Source organism: Chaetura pelagica, unplaced genomic scaffold (assembly GCF_000747805.2).
Source record: "Chaetura pelagica isolate M959 unplaced genomic scaffold, ChaPel_1.0 scaffold343, whole genome shotgun sequence".
NCBI lineage: Eukaryota > Metazoa > Chordata > Aves > Apodiformes > Apodidae > Chaetura > Chaetura pelagica.
Genome location: NW_009952873.1, coordinates 1,110,145 through 1,126,744, shown reverse-complemented (window position 1 = coordinate 1,126,744; position 16,600 = coordinate 1,110,145). Strand labels below are relative to the sequence as shown.

The 16,600-nt window shown below is 43.3% G+C and overlaps 1 protein-coding gene across 1 annotated transcript in view; it reads left to right on the top strand.

The window, feature by feature from the left end:
• The first annotated feature begins 10,107 nt into the window (after positions 1 to 10,107).
• Positions 10,108 to 16,600, top strand: part of WASH1 (WAS protein family homolog 1) — a 12,832-nt gene continuing 6,339 nt past the window's right edge. The window contains exons 1-3 of the mRNA XM_009995219.1: positions 10,108 to 10,124; positions 12,564 to 12,675; positions 13,379 to 13,525. Coding sequence (XP_009993521.1) covers positions 10,108 to 10,124; positions 12,564 to 12,675; positions 13,379 to 13,525 — 276 coding nt within the window. The remainder of the gene's footprint in view (positions 10,125 to 12,563; positions 12,676 to 13,378; positions 13,526 to 16,600) is intronic.

Here is a 16,600-nt window from a genome sequence, read left to right as displayed (position 1 = left end):
TGGAAGCCCAAGAGGACGTCTCTTGTATTGACAAGATGTAACTTTTGCTTACTGAACTGTTTCTGGATTGAAAAGGTAGTGTGTGAATAGCCTGGAGCTCAAACACTGTGCAATTTCAGTGAAATAACCTTCTTTGGAGCTGAGCACAGCAGGGTCTGAACCAGCTGATGCTTGTAGAGGCTTATGGACTTCAGAAATACTTTCTGACTCATTAATTAAGTGAGGTTTTAAATGGCTGAAAGTTGTAATAGCCAAGAAGGTGGCAGTAACGTATCCAGAAATAACAGTGGTGATGCTGTAAAGGTATGTGAGAATTCCACAATGAACCCTAAAGCAGGCTTTCTGCATAGCAAAAGCAGTGAGAGCCCTTTGAGACAGAAGTAAAAAAATTGGGAACAAATGGAAGTTGTGTTGATCTGTCTTCCTTACCACATGCCAATAAGAGTTGTTCCAGTGAGCAAATCTTTACAATGGGACCAAGTCTGCACCTTTGCATATTTATTTTCAGTTTATTCTGAAGCCAGAGCTGCATGGCCATGCTGACATCTTTTTAGGCTCATCTCTTGAATGTTGCTTCAGAGTGTCTACTCAATTCAGACAGGTGTTAACAAGTGAATCACTTCTATGAGGCATTCAGGTGTGCCTTAAAGGTAGCATTGGGTTGGAGGTAGGCAGCAGTTCAGCATGAGCATGGTGGGAAGGTGTGGTGGGAGAAATGAGTTCTAGAGTGTAGGGAGGGGATGGCTTGGGCTACAATGTGTCTCTGACTGTGTTTTGCTCACAGTCATGGTGCCAGTCCCTCACTAGGGTAATGGGATCTCAGTCTTAGTTTGAGGACCAGGCAATGGGCCTTGAGAACTACCTAGAAAGCAGAGGTGGGACTGACCTCCCAGCCGCACCTGGGAGTGACTGATGCAAAGAGATCTCATGGCTGCAGTCCTTTAGCATGGGCGCATAAGTGTGTTTCCCCGGTGTCTTTCCATAGTAATGGCGCCCTGAGAAGGTTCTTCAGAACTCTGGAACTCTGCTCATTGTGCAGCAGAGTAAACTTTCTTTTGTTGGATGGCTGTGTGTTAGAAGGATCCAGATCCATTTGATATGAGTGCTTTAGATTTTGTCCAGCAATAAGTCATGTCTATAAACTAGTAGGGCAGGAGATGGCTATTAATTAAGAGAGATTTGGAATCTTATGAACTTCCTCATCTTGAGAGGCATTCATCTCCCCCCCAGCCCTTTACCCCATTTGGCTGTAACTATTACTCTCTAGAAATAACCAAGGATAAGCAGATCATAAGAAGTCTGTGTGTCTCACAGCAAAAGAAATGTTCCCTTTTTTCTAGTGTCGTAGCCTGCAGGTTTGGCAATGTTGTCAGATTCCCCCACTCCCACTCTTCTTGAAACAATTGCCATGTCATTCTTTTCTTATACAAAGTGATAGTTCTACCTTCTCAACCAGCTTCAGACGCCGGACTCTCAATCAGGTATTGGAGTAATTTTCTATTCCTATGGATGAGTTTTGTCTACTTAGTCAACCCTGGAGGAAGAGATGCAAATAAGTCACTTTGTTTTACAGGCATGACTTCCATTGGGGATCTAGTGTGGAGAAAACTGTCTGGAAAATAACACCGAGTGGCCTGATGTGTGTATTACAGGCTCCTTCCTATATACGTGGGAGTGTTCACACAGAGGAGAGAGTTGCAGGACGAAACAAAAGTGTCAAAGCTCTGTTCTTCACACATGACTGGTGGATTAAATTCCCTTTCCATGGTCCTTCTTTCTGACTAGCTGTGGTACTCTTACTGGGCTTTTCCAAATAGGGTAGTAGAGTCTGGGTGTTAATGCAACTGACAGCTAAGACAGAACCACACTTTTGGAGACAGCAGATCCATTTGCAGGCGTTAATGAAAGAGTTCTTGTTTTTCTTCCACCTAAATCCTCCAGACAATTGTTTTATTGAGGGAATCCACCATGCATGGGAGAGAAGGGGATAAAAATTATTTTTGGAGCCAGGGATGAAGGATTTGGATGGTAAAGTGTGTTAAAGAGAAATCCCAGGTGGGTGATTTAGTATCTTTTCTAAATTGGGTACCATTCTTAATTTATCCAAGAATATGATCCTTATTATGGGTTAATATACATTTTAAAATGCAAATACCTGGTTTTATTTTACTTCTAGGACTTGGATTTTTAGATCTACCATCAAAGCTGAATAAGAAGACATGCTTGAGGGGCTTAAGAGACGTAACAGGACATTGCTTTTAGAAGAGGTGGTAAAAGTGTTGCACTTCTGCTCTGCAGTTGTGCAGCAAGAATAACCTTTCTGATTCTCTGTGAAATTTATATAACATGCCAGTCATTCCAGTAGCTCAGCACCAAGAAGCTTCAAAGTTCACAGTCTGCACTGTTCTTTTCTCTGCCACTTGGGCCCGATGACTGGGTTTCTTTGATTTTGTTTCAACAACACTACTTTTGAAAGCAGCATCCTGGAATTTGTTGATTCCAGAACAAATTCAGACTTTGTGTGACATTTTTAAGAGACGGAGGGAGAGAGGCTCCCAAGTCCTGCTGGGTTTACTGAGCACAAGACAGGGTTTTCTTTGTTATTTCTGGCACATGGGCAATTTAGGTGGGGTGACCCCAAACAACCCCACAGCCAATATCATGCCCTTGATTATGCTTCTTGCTTACTTTTGACTGGGATGAGGGGATTAGCTGCTGCTAAAAGCATTGATCTGTGAGAACATTTATTGTGTGAGTATGTCATTGGGCTATTCAAATTTATGAATTTACAGACTTAGCAGTTTTGGGGTAGGGAAGGAGGTTTGAAAAATATGCTGTACAAATTTGTTCTGGTATTATTGTGAAGCTGGTATTTCCATTCTTAATGACTATTTGTGAGTCACTATGTGGGGAAGATGAGTTTTAAAAGGACAGTGCAGAAAATTAAATCATGTGTCTAGAACTGCTCTAAAGGTGATGTCTGATAACTGATGTGCCGCAGACTTTTTAAATGAAATGACAGAACAGCTGTCAGTCCAAGCAGAGAGGCATCTGCTCTTTGATTGTGTTATAAACATCTCTTCTGGGGCTCAAAGTTTTTTGATGAAAAGTAACTAGAAGTCACTCAGGAAAGTACTGTAATCACTCAGGAAAGGTGTTAGATGGATAACATGTCATAAAGAGTTACTCTCATTTGTTGAAGAAGCACTTATGCTCAAATTAGCTCGTTGATGGGCATATCATAGAAGCTGCCTTTTGAGATTTGAGTGTAACTGCAATTGATTGTAGGAAAATGAAGTAGCACTAAACAACCTCTGTTTTTGAAGAGCAAATATTGTGAAATAAAAAGCTCCATTTGCAAAAACTACAGGAAGAAATCTTCCCTTTAAAAGAGGGAGACCTGTTTTGAAAGAGAAGGATATGTTATGAGAAGAACTTCAAATTGAAAGCATGGGTGAGAAAGGGAAAAGATGTAGTTAGCAATGAGGTTTTGTAACTAACAAAGGGCTGATAACTGTTTCTCAGAAAGTGTATCATATGTGGTTGGACATATGCAAAGAAAAGCAATGCTTTTCTTGGAGTATGATTAGAGTTTGAATTTCTATCACAAGGAATCATTTTCTGCTTTGGAGGCAGGTGTGTTTTGATCAAAATTCTTATCTGTGGTGACAGTGGCTTGTTTTGATAGCGGAGGTAAATAGACTAGGAGCAGCTTTTGTGTTAACGTGCTGTGTTGGTGTAAAAAGCTGCCATCCTAATGAAAATAAGCAGGAGCGCAGCTTGCCTGGTACCTGGGCCTTATGTTAGGGCAAGTCACAGAAAAGAACCTTTAGGGATGTGCCCTACATCTGTTCTTATCATGCATGTGCAACTGAGTGCTACTGACTGTGGTCAAGAAAACTGATTTAAAACCACTTGGAAGCTATAGGGGAAAGGTAGATAAAGAAGAACTTCCTGATCATCTGCTGTAAACCAGACTGTTGTCTTGTTCTGCAGTATTGAGTTCTTGTAGGCTGCCTTGTCAGTGGGCAGGAAGGCTCCAAAAATGTTGCTTTTCCTTCACACGTTACCATGGTGATATAGCAAGGCACCTTTGGATCAAGTGAGGCACCTTTGGATCAAGTGAGGCACAGGCTGAAAGTGCTGGGGAGGCTGCTGTGGACTTGCTAGTGCTAGTCTTCTGCTGTTGCTACCTTTTGCTGAAGCTCAGAAGAAACATCAGTTTTGAGATGTGGCTTTTGAGTTTCTCTTGCAACCCCATGTAGGACAAGGTAGAGATGAGATGTTTAAATCCAGGTTGCTCGGTCTCATGTAGGACAAGGTAGAGATGAGATGTTTAAATCCAGGTTGCTCTGTCTCGTGACTACTGCTGATAGGAAATGTAGAGTGCAATGAAGTTTAAGAGGGAGTTGTGTAACAGAAGTGTTGTTTGTGTAGAATTAGACATGGTGCTGAAATAAAGGCTGGAAAGGAATTTTTTCTATGCTCAAAGAATCAGAGGAATCTGAGACATTTTTAAAGGTGTTAGCTCTCCCTACTCTCAGAAATAGTTGACCACAGGGTCACCTGGGCATTTCTCCACTGCTTATGGGTCCTGTGACTCTGTGGTGATATACATTTTGTGTTCAATGCGGACAGGAAGGAAGATCTCTGGCTATTTTAAGAAAAGAGCTTTGAAGGGAAAAAGAGAAACCTAATGGTTGTGTACAGAGTTGATTAATTTAATGTTACAAGGTGCCAAAGCACCTTCTCAAGCTATCTGCCAAATAAGATCCATAACTTCAAGCAACTTGGAAACAAAATTTACTTCTGACAGTCTTGTAAAATTCTGTCCAAACACAATTAACCTTCCTTTCAAAAGTGATTAAAAAAAAAGAAAAAAAAAAAAAAGAAAAAGGGAAAAAACCCAAACAACTTAAGGCTATTACTACAAAAGACTGAGCTTCAGTGAGTAAATACTTCTGAGAACTTTGCAAGGATGAGTGATATATAGGTAACAAACCAGTTACCCGTACTTTACTAATAAATTTTCTAGTTACAGAACTAGTACCAGTTACTACAATACCTCTACTTATGAAGAAAGCCTGTGAGAGCTTGTGTTGTTCAGCAGAAGAAAAGGCTCTTGGGAAACCTTGTTGGGGTGTTTCAGCACTTAAAGGGTGCTTGTAACAAACATGAGGACAAGCTTGTGATAAGAAAAGAAGCAACAGTTTTAAGCTAGAAGAGGGTAGATTTAGACCAGGTGTAAGGAATAAATTTTTTTTACAATGGTGGTGGTGAAGCACTGGAACAGGTTGCCCAGAAAGGTGGTAGATGCCCCATCCCTGTGAACGTGCATGGTCAGGTTGGACAGGGCTCTGAGCAACCTGGTCTAAGTGAAGATGTCCCTGCTCACTGCAGGGGGAGTTGGACTAGGTATGACCTTTAAAGGTCCTTGCCAACCCAAACTATTCTATGATTCTATATTTATACAGCATCTGCTGCCTAATATCTCAAGACTATTCCTGTGGCTGTTGCTTTGGGCAGCAGTTCCATGGTGGTGTGCAGTATCTGTCCCCACATTGCCAGTGGAGGAAAAGGTCACCTATGAAATTCCAGCAGTATTGGTAGAAGAACCATTTTTTCCCATTACTTCTTTCAGAGTTTCCTTCCTAAAAGTTGTCACCATGATGGTAGAACCTGCTGTGTTTATATATTTTAACACTATTAATGGAGAAGTAGTTTGACAGAAAGTAGTATGTATAGTTTAAATAGAAGAACTAATTGTGTAATTTATTTGCAAACATAGACCTTCTACTTAGAATTTATTTTTTCTAAAAAAAGAAAAGCATGTCTATTTTCAGATCAGTCAGTGGTGGGAGGCAAATAAAAGGGTTAGAAGGTTAAAGAAGAACTTTTTTGTGAAGAAAAAGGAGAAAAAAAATAAGAAAAGCTGCTTTTCTGTGGAGAACAAGCTGCAGGGGAAGAGGGAGGAGTAAAAAGTAAGAATTCTAAGTTTCCAGCTTTACATAAACTTAATTCACAGTAGCAGGAGCACCTTAAAAATCAAAACGAAATTATTTTTGTGTGAGAACACAGCCTGTGGAGAGTGATGTATGCCAGATCCTGCTGAGGATAACCTGGCAACCTTGATCACCCTCCAGTCTACAAAGCCATTCGGCATCACGGGAGCGGGGCAATATGTGAATGCTGAAACACCTGCAAATCAGGCTCAAGGAGCAATCAAAGTGTGATAAACATTAATTAGTATAATATCGAAACCCTTCATGGAGGAAGGAATGTTGATTACACGGTCTCACTTGGGATTTTTTCTGTTGGGGATGGTGTAAGATGACAGTTTCTGATTACACTTAGTCAGGCATGAAGTAAGACTTTTTAAAACTGCGTAAATATGAAGAGAGAAGAGCAGAAAGCAAACAACTTGATCTTTCGAGTGGTTGGGCTTATTTGGCTTTCTATAAAAGCATGTATTTTTGCTTTTTGCCTTTCTAACTTTTGAGGCAAAATGGCTTTGTGAACTGGCTTTGAATGCATCCCTGGATTGTTGTAAACTATCCATATCTTGGCAGCCTTTCTTTTGCTCTCTCCATCTCAATCCTGCGATGTTGCAGCTGCTGGGTCAGAGGCACTGTGTGGGAGTGGGGAGAGCAGGGCTTGGGCTTCTCACAGTCCATTTCTGACTGTGACGGTCATTGCTGCATGAACCCTGAGCTGGCCCACCGCAGTGTGCGTGAACATCCACGTGTGGTAAAACACACTCTAGTGCCTCCTAAAACATTATCCTTTGTTAGGGAGCCAGAACACACTTAGATATTCTAGCCTACCTCTCTAGGCCTGCCTTGGTCTAGTGGGTTGTGCATCAAAGTGCTGAGTTACAGGTACCAGGGGCGATTCATTGATGTTTCCCCATCACTTCAGCAGCCTGAGAAGCCATAAAAGCCTGTGGCTTTGTTTCAAGAAGATTCTTGGTCAAATTAAAACTTGAAAAAGTTTGAGATTTTCTTCCTTTCTGCAGCATACAAGTAGAAGGGACTGGCAATGTGCCTCTGGAACTCAGGAGAAAAGTGGGTGAGGAAAGGGCTCAGTAGCCTAATGAAGATGAACATTTTGTTCCATCAATGCCACCTTCTGCTGCTGCATTCATCATGGGATTATGTCTTCCCTCCCAGGGGATGTAGTCTCACCTCACCTCACCAGTGGTTCTCTCACACAGAAACTTGTCCTAGAGGTTTAGTGGTATCTTGTTCATCAGCAGTGGTATCATGCTGGCTTTGGCACTAATGCTGGGGCAGGATGAATGGCAGCCAGCACTTTCCTTGTTACTCTGCTCCAGCACCAGCTGCTTGGAGAGTCTGAGGATGTAATAAAATACAAAAACCATAAACTTGTCCCCTCTAATTCATGCTCTCTGCGGTAAGGGAGGAATTAAATAAAAGCATGCTTTGTTGAAAAGGAAAAAATTACAACAAAACAAAACAAAAAAACCTCCCAGCTTGACTTTTAGGCAAAAAGCCAAGGTTTTACAGAACAAATTTACTATATCTGCCTGGAAAATACAACAGCAATGCCAAGCATCCCCCCTGCTATCTCTCAGGGCTGGAATTTGCACTGGGAGGAGACCAGAGGGCTGACTTGCTGTGATGTGTACAGTCCTCATATCAGGAAAAAGTAATTTAATACTTTGGCTGCCTTATCCTCCTGTGCAACTATTCTGCTCTGAAATGTTCTTTTTCCTTGGTTGATCACTTACTTTTGTACTTCAGACATGAAATTTAAGTTCTTTGGCATTCTAGAGAGGTTTTCTCTCAGCCTCTGCTACCTTGCCTTTCATATTCACCTTGGTGTGCAGCTTTTCTCTTTTCTCTCCCACTTCCCAAGTTTTGTCATGCCCATCACTTTTGGGTGATGTGTACACTCAATAAAGACAGCAGAGGGTCTCCTGCTGCTGTGATGCTTCCTTCCATCAGAATTCTGTCTTGCTCAGCCAACTTTCTGGAAATCTGTCAGCCTGTCTTTAAACCTGCTCTGATTTTAGAGGTTTTTTTTCAGATGCTGCCTAATCCTTAGCTTATAGAGATGATAAAAATCACAACTCTTTTTTGATGTTGTGGAGAGTTTGGAGACACTCATAGAAATACACCTTGCCAGGGCTGACAGGCAAAGGCCAGTGCACTGAATGTGAGATCCCTAATGCCTCAAATCTTTTCCCCGTGGGAGTAAGAGAACAGTAATTTTTTACTCCATTATTAGACACAGGTGCAGCAGAGGATGCAGCAGAGGAGGTCTTTCTGTAGGCACCTGAATGTGAGATTTATCTGAAGAGTTACAAGGAAAGAACAGGAAGTGATCTGCTCCGTGGCTGCAGATGGGGTAGAAGACGTGGGGCAAGCAAGGGAGGCAGTAGTAGGAGGTATTCCTGGGATGTGGTGTGGGTTTTGGAGAGAGTTGCCTCTGAAATGGAGAGGAGCTTGAGGCAGAAGGACAAGGGCTTTAAGAGAAACGAGAAACAAAATCCGAAGTTGGAGGTGAGGTGCAGGGGACTTGACTGCAAAAAGATTTTGGATGGGTTAAGAGAACGTGAAAGCTTGAATCAAAGCACCTGAAAGATTGGCTTTAATATCTGCTTAGATCAAAAAATAAAATCTCCATGGATTAAGAGATAATCCAGTAGATAGATTTAATCTGCCACATGTATTATTTCCCCAAATACAAGCATTGGGAGTGGAAGGTTGGTTTGGCTCAGTGCCTAGGATTTGCAGGCAGGTGATATATTCTCCTTTCTTCTGCAGGCCCCCTTTTTGCTTGTCCTGAAGCCTGCATCCTGCCCTGAGGGAGGGGCTGTCACTGAACACCTTCCGCTTCTTGGCAACTCAAAGTCACGTTGAATCTAACTGAAGGGGTTTCTCAAGCAGAAAAGAGCACAGAGAGGAAAATAAGACAGCAGTGACTAATAGGGTATACATGGGGTGGGTTCAGATGCTGATGGTGGTTTTGGCTGTCTGAACGCAGGCTTCTGAGGGCCATTTTATTAACACTTACATCTCCTGCCCTGACTGCAGTTGTCTTTCAAACAACCACCACTCAGTAACATGCACCTTCTGAAATGGAAGTTGAGATCTGAATGCCACTTCACCCCTGAAATCATTGGCAACAGCCCTCTCCATCCACTCCCGTTTCCTTTCTTTACAAACACCAAGTTGAATCCTTGGAGTAAGCTCAGTTTCCACTGCAGTACAAATACTCAAGTTGCTGGAGGATACATGAACATGAGGCTGGGTTTTTTTCCATGTATGTTTTCAGTATCGATATGGTACATTGTATCTTCTAACTAACACATGCAACTGTATCTTGAACTGTACATGCATAATGGTCATGCATTTTTTTGAGCCTGTACATGTGATGGAATTTGATTTAGTTGGATTGAGGACATTTAATTTTTTTCATAGTTAACTTGCTCAGCAACAAATAAATTGATTCTGTAGAGTGGTGTGTATTCCTTCTGTGTTGTGGGCCTGCATCACCTAAAGTGAAGGTTTTTGACACATCTCCTAAGGCCTGTGTGATTTGGCCTGTCAGATCCTGGAGTAGGAGATCACAGGAGAAAGTACAAGGTGTCTCAGAGAAGAGGCATCATTGTTTGAAGTACCTGAGCTGGGACTGGACAGGCTTCCCCAGCCTGTGCTGGGAGCAGGCTATCAGCCTGATACTGTCCTTTTATGGGTGAGTGTAGTCACTCTCAGTTATATTTGGTGGACAGTAGGAATGATTGAGACTATAGGTGTCTTCCGTCTTTCCCTTCTGGATGCACCATTGCTGTTGGAGCTGGAGCACAGTAGTTGCTGGTCATGTTCTGTTTTTAGGGATGCTTCCTTTTTAAGACAGGTTCCAGCAAACCTTAAATGAGAAAGATGTATACAGCACTGTGGGCTGAGAGGTGCTTTACTTTTCTGGTCTTACCCTGATGCTGTCCATGTACTACTTTAGCAGCAAGAAGCGTCTTGTGATAGTCAGTGCACTGCCTGTGTGTGGTGGGGATGTAAAGGGAGGTGTGGCACTGTTCTTCTGTGGAACCCAGTGTCTTAGAGATGATGAATGTTAAACGTGGACATGTTTATGTTTGAAAGGTAAGGATAACTGGAATTCCTCAAAAACTCCTTTGCTTCTCCACAACTAGCAATAGAGGGAGTGTGGGAAGGGAGAAGAAGTTGATCCCTGCTGAAGCACTGGAGATAACATGGGGCAGGAGGGGAGTTTGAGGAGTGTTTGAGTGCCTCACTTGACCCATTCACATTCATGGAGTGGAAGGGAGGAGAACAGTTACTCATTTCCAGGCCTGAGCTTGCATAACTGTTTGATTAACACTTCCTTCTGGGAGAGAAACATGTGCCTTGTCAGCTCGTGAGAATGGTGTCTGGGAGTCAGCAGGGTGCTGACTAAAAGGCAGTTGATATCTTGCTTTTATTTGGAGCTTCAGGAAGGCTTTGTTGAGCTCTTTTAGAAGAGGGGTATACTCACAGGTGAGAGGGAAAATTGCATCATTGATTTGAGGGAGAGAATTTGAGGGAGAGAAGCGAAGCAGAAATAAATGAACAATTTTCTCAGCTTTGAAGACAATAAAAATAGTCAGATGCCCCCAGGAGCAGTACTGGAAAGAGCGTCAATCAATAAAATTATGAAACATCTAGAAAAGAGGTGAACTGTGAGGTGGGAAAAGTTGTTGTGGAGAGCAGTTAGGGAAGCCTTAGGTCCTTCAGAGGCATCTCACAGTTTAACAAAAGGCAATTGGACAGCCCTATGACACGTGAAATTTGCTGCAGATAGGTGCTAGGATATGCACACTGAAAGGAACAACAGAAACTACTCTGAGAACTCATCAAGTGTATAAGTGATGTGGACTTGCTCCGCTGAGACAGAGGGAGGGAGTGGGAAGGAAATCATGAACAGATTTGTACTTAGTGTTGGTACAAAATACAAGCTGTTAGGCTGTGTTTAAAATAAAAGGATGGGGAAATGGAGAATAATTCCAAGAGGGAGAATCTCTTGAGGTTCAGTTTTGCTCATCTCCCACTCCACAAAGAATAAAGCAGAAACAGGCTGTGTGCTCTCCTCCCGTATGTATAAGGAAGGATTTTCATACCTCCAGGAAGAGGGGAGCATGGCTATAAACAAACAGAAACACTTAAAACTGTTTAGAGAAAGAAGCAGGGCTCTGTCAGAATGATACGAGGTGAATCAGCTGCTTGAGCTTGCTGTTTTTTCACTACCTACAATGGGGGGGGGGGGGTTTAGTGAAGTCCATTTCTGTGCTGTAATAGGGAATGTGCTGTACAGAGTGGAAATACTTGAGAAGATGGATTTGGTGCCATTCGAAAATGGGAATCATGGATCACTGCTCATGTCAAATTTGTTAAAAGGCGTTATACAGACAGAGCAGGGAAAACAGCATGGGAGTTCTCTACTCAGAAGTAAAGAGGGACTTTTGGCAAAATTTACAGACAATACCTGAGATTGATTTTTACATGCACAAGATGATCCAACAGAACTCATTGCTACAAAACATTGCTGAAGCTAAATGCTGTCTATCCTAATAGGTTTGTATAGCCATAAAAACATTCTTTGCTGCCTTCATTAGAGGGGTGAAGATTCAAAACGGTTTTCAGATTTTGAGCTTGAGGCTAAGGAGAACCTGCTAATTATGCATGGGAAAGGAAGGTCTCTTCTGAGAAGGTGACTCCGTAGTTACCTGTAGTTGATCTCTGGTCCCAGTGTCCCTTGTAGCCTCTGGTTGAACCTGTGTGACAGTTCCTGCAGCATGGTAGCAACTGTGCATGACACAGTGGCAGTTTCAGTCATGCCACTGGCTGCAAGATGTCTTCTACAAGCTTTGTGGGAAAGGACTATGTCCATGCAGTGAACACAGAGGTACTTAACCAGTGACTGCTGTCCCCTGCTGCCACAGAGTGCTTTCCACCTCAGTCCCAAAGCATTTGATGCTGATCTAGTTATGTAAAAATTATGCAAGTTAGCATGCTTTATTGCTCCAAATGAGGACCTAATGTTGTTTGACTGATGTGGAAACCAAGTCAGAAAGCTGAGAAGAAACAACAAAGTCATGCAATAAATAGTGCTGGTGTAGTAGGGGACAGGATGAGCCTTGTGAGTCTTGAGCCCTACTCATTAGCATGTGTTGCCTTTCATTTTTAACAAGTCATTTTTAAATTAAAAATATGTCGACAGTTGATAACTGTCTGTGGTTTTGTCAGCTGTACCTGCAGAGGCCTAGAGCTTGTGGCACTCTGGTGTTGCAAAAAAGCTGCAGTTCTTCATTTTTCTGTCCTGTGACTCAAACAGCTGCAGGAACTTTGTGTTGTGAGTCGTGGACTAGATCTACCTTCATGTTGGAGCACATAAAGCTCTCAATGGGACCAAGACAAGCGAATTCCAACCAGCACTATTTTGCCCTATGAAATAATCCAGTCCACTGGGATTCACATCCTTCCCTGAGGGCTTGGGTCTTTGAATTCTTCATCTTAAGAAAAGTGCTTGCTTCCATTGCTTCCTAGGATCTCTCAGCGGGTGGAGACCAGCTGGGCACAGCTTCAGACGATCAGTGAGAGAGTCACACTCGCTCAAGCAAAAATTGAGAAGATAAAGGGCAGCAAGAAGGCTATTAAGGTAGTGACTTATGTGAAGGCTGCATGGCAACACTTCTTCCTTCCACTTCCTCCCTCTGCTGCTTATGCAAGCTCTGGAGAAGAATGGGTGCTTGGCTGCTGCAGCTGCTTCCAGCTCATGTCTCCATGCCTTGCTGCTGAGCAGGGTTGGGATGAGAATCCCCTTCCTGATTTGGCCCACTGATGATTTTTAGACGCATAAGCCACACAGCTTCAGGTCTTATGAAGTGTATACAGGTTCCTGCCCCAGCTGCTTCCTGAAAAAGAGAAATGTCATGTACTGAGCTAAGCCAAATACCCTTGGACTTCAGGCATTTTGGCTTTTTTAATGAAAGCTGCTGTTAGAGACCCTCCCCTTAGTGCATCTTAATCCCATTAAGCCATGTAAAACTGGTGAAAATCCTCCTTTCCCTATCCTTACTCCATTTTTTACAGTATTTCCAATTCCCTGCTGGTAGAAGCCTTTTTGCTAATGATCTCCTAGTACTTTTATATACAGAGAAGCTCGGACATTTCCAGTTTCCAAAATGACAGCTCATGCATGTTTGGGTCTGTGCAGACAGCCCTTAGGAGGGCTTAGGAGGTTGACTCCAAGGCTGTCCAATTGCACTGGCAGATGGTGTGCTTGCTCCAACCCGCATGTTTCTGCATTGTAGGATTGCCCAGTTGTTGGGATTTTTCAGTTCCTCCTTGTTTCTCCCCAGGTGTTTTCCAGTGCCAAGTATCCAGCCCCTGAACGGCTGCAGGAGTACAGTTCGATTTTTGCTGGTGCAGAAGACCCAGCTAATCAGAAATGGCCAAGACACAAGATTCAGAGCAAACACCGAATGCTGGATGAGAAAGCTCTGCAGGTAAGGAGAAGGAGAACAGACCTTGAGATGAACAAGTAAAAGGAAGCTGAGAGGCTGATAGTCTTTTAGATCAAGTAGACCAGGGCTTTAGGATATAGGCTGGGAGCAAAACATCTTTTTTGCTTGGCCAGTTGGTGAGTGTGTGTGAGGCCAGGCTGGGAAGCTTGCAGAGTTGCCAGTTTGAGAGGGCCATGTCAGTACAAGACCTTGGCTGGATGGTTGAGTGCTCTGTGTAGCTGTTGGCTGCCAGCTCTCCAGAGCAGCTCAATTTCCTGAAATGCTGCTGTTTCCTGCAGTCGTGCTGGTGGGTGCTGCTGGCTGGGCTCAAGGCTTTGGCTCTGCATAGCAAGGCAGTTGGGCTCAGGGTCAAAATTGTTTGAAAAATGCTTTCTGAAGGCTCTAATATAAGCAGTGGTGAGAAGGAAATGGTAAAAGTGCTTGTGACCGTATCAGGAGAAAATCAAGTCATTAGAGCATTTTTCTTTTCCAGGAAAGCATGACACAGGTATTGTCCTTCCCATGTTCCCAGCTAAGTTTTACATCTTGGGGGAAAGGTTGCTTTGCTTCTTTACATCTTTTGTTTGTACTTTGCTCCTCCTTTGCTTTGAGCTCAGTTATTGTAGGTTGCAGGCCCTTCAGAGGAGCTGAAACTCTCAGTACCCAGCACAGGTGGTACTTCCAGGCATGCCCATAGCACACATGTCTGCAGCTCGTGGTGTTGAAGGAGGTCCTGAAGTACTGAGTTCCATTTTAGCCTGTGGATTGTGTGGCAGTAAGCAGCTTCTTAGGAGTAGTAGATGTCCTCTTCCTGGCAAGTTAGGGATCAGCCTGACAACTTCCCTTCTCTCCAGCTCTAAAGAGACTTCCTACCTCATCCTTGTGTGCCTTGGCCCAAAAATAAAGCTGCTACTGAAAAATTTATCATGCTAAACTTTTGTGAGATTTAATGGACCTGAGACCTCACACAATGAGGTAGTCATGAATATTTCAGCCAGGCCAGGGAAGCAGGGTTGCTGGCCAAATGGACAGCTGACAAACTCGAGCAGGGTTCATGCTTCCTTTGAGCCCTGGCAGTGGCACAGGGCAGAGCTGTGTGGCACCTGCTGCTGGCTGGCCAGGGGAGGCCAGTGATGGTTGTGCTGTCTGGCTGGTGGCCCCATCCCACCAACATGTGGGGGGAGCAGAGGCAGGTGGTGGTGCTGAACGATGGAGGGGCCTGTGCCAGAAGAAGCTGATGTGCTGAATCAGGCTCTGTGTGGCTGAGCTCTGACCACATTCCAGGGGAACAGGCCCTTCTTGGCCTTGACGGAATACAGAGCCTGATGTACCTTGCAGTAATGAAATGTGACAGAGGGAAGTTGAATGTTTGCATTTGTGCCCTCCTCAATTATTCAGGGCTTTCAGCAGAGGCTTGCTGCCTGTTTTCACGTCTAATGAGGTCCTCTTTGCTGGGAGCAGTTGCAGTGGCCTTTGCTGCCTTCACTCGGGCCTGCACACAACTCACCAGGAAAGCAAACTCTGCTCTTGTCAGTTTGAGGGTAAGTGGTGGCAGCCTGTGCTCAGTGCTTAGGTTTGTGCTCTGGAGGGAAAGCAGCCGAGTTGGAAATGTGCGTGGTTCTGCAGCTTATTTAAAAATGCTTCCCTCCTGGGAAATTCTCATTACCACCTCCACACCCCACACAACACTGCTTAGGTTGGTAAGTTAAGCATTGATGGCTAAGAGTGCCAGAAACAGTCCTTCTGGTAAGCCTGGAAAGACACTTGCTTTGCACATTGCCATGGTAGCAGCTAGGCAGGGTTGAACGTGATGGCTGCAGCCTTGTGGGTCTTCTCAGGCCCTGGATGCTGCCTTTGCAGTGGGATCTGTGTCCAGGTGCTGCAAGTGCCCCTCAGGAGGCTGGAAGATGAGGTGGGAGACATAGTTTGCCTGGACTTAGGAAGAGGTCCACTGCTGGAGTAACCTCGCAAGGCTCCAAAAATGTCAGTAAGTTGGCATGTTCTTGTGCCTCTACACAGGCATGAGGAGGCTGAACTGGGTTCTTGGCACTTGCTCATCTTCAAGTGCTTTTCCAGCTAGACTCATCGGTGGCTTGGGGGAAGTGGGATTTCTGGTGTATCAGCCCAATTCCCTTTGTAAGAGTGTTTGCTTAATTAAACTTGGGAACCAGGGTGACTTCATATGTTTTAACTGTAGGTTGTCAGGGAGAAAATTTCCTGGAGATTTAGCATCATTTGAGTTGTGATGCTGCCAGGTGCCAAACCCCAGGCTGGGATGTTTGGGCATTCAAGCACACTCCACACCTTCAGTATGTCTTAAGTTGCTGAACTTTTGACTTAAGGCCTCAGTGTCCCTATAAGAAAACTCATATATAAATGGCATGTTAACTTTTGGAATTCATAGTTACAGGATATTATTACCAGTAGGTAGCTGTTCTAAATTTCAAATCAGATCTAGGTACTTGAATTAAGACTAGTATTTTCGTGGCATTTAAACTAATAAGATTATGCAGGGCCTCACATTTCAGAGTAATACTCATGCTTAGTGCATTTATAACTGCCTTAGATGAGACTTAAAATTAAATGTAGGTAACGGTTGGTTTCTCACTCTGCCCTTAAAGTGACACACAGTCTTCCAGCACTAATTGAAATCTACAAAGAGAATTAGAAAAAAAATATATATGACTTGAGGGCTAAGTGTGTGTGAACAGTACTAGCAAAAACATCAGTACTTCCTCATGCTTAAAAAATTAAACATTGGGAAATGAATATTAATGTTCAAAAAATCCTTTATTTCTGAATCTTTGCTTCTGTGGTCTATAAATAACAATTTATATATTTTTTACTACCTGCTGCTGTAAATATTCAAGATGTGTATTTCAGTATATTTTTCACAAGTTGGAATGTGTTATTTGGTGAGGAAAAAAAAACTTAGATCAAAACCTCCCAAGTCTTTTCTTACAGCGTTTTATAGACTCAGAGCATCATACAAACTCTTAGTGGATTAACTGAGCTGTGACTAAGCCATTTCCCCAGATTTCTGGCTACCAAATTCAAGACTGAAATTTCAATCATCAG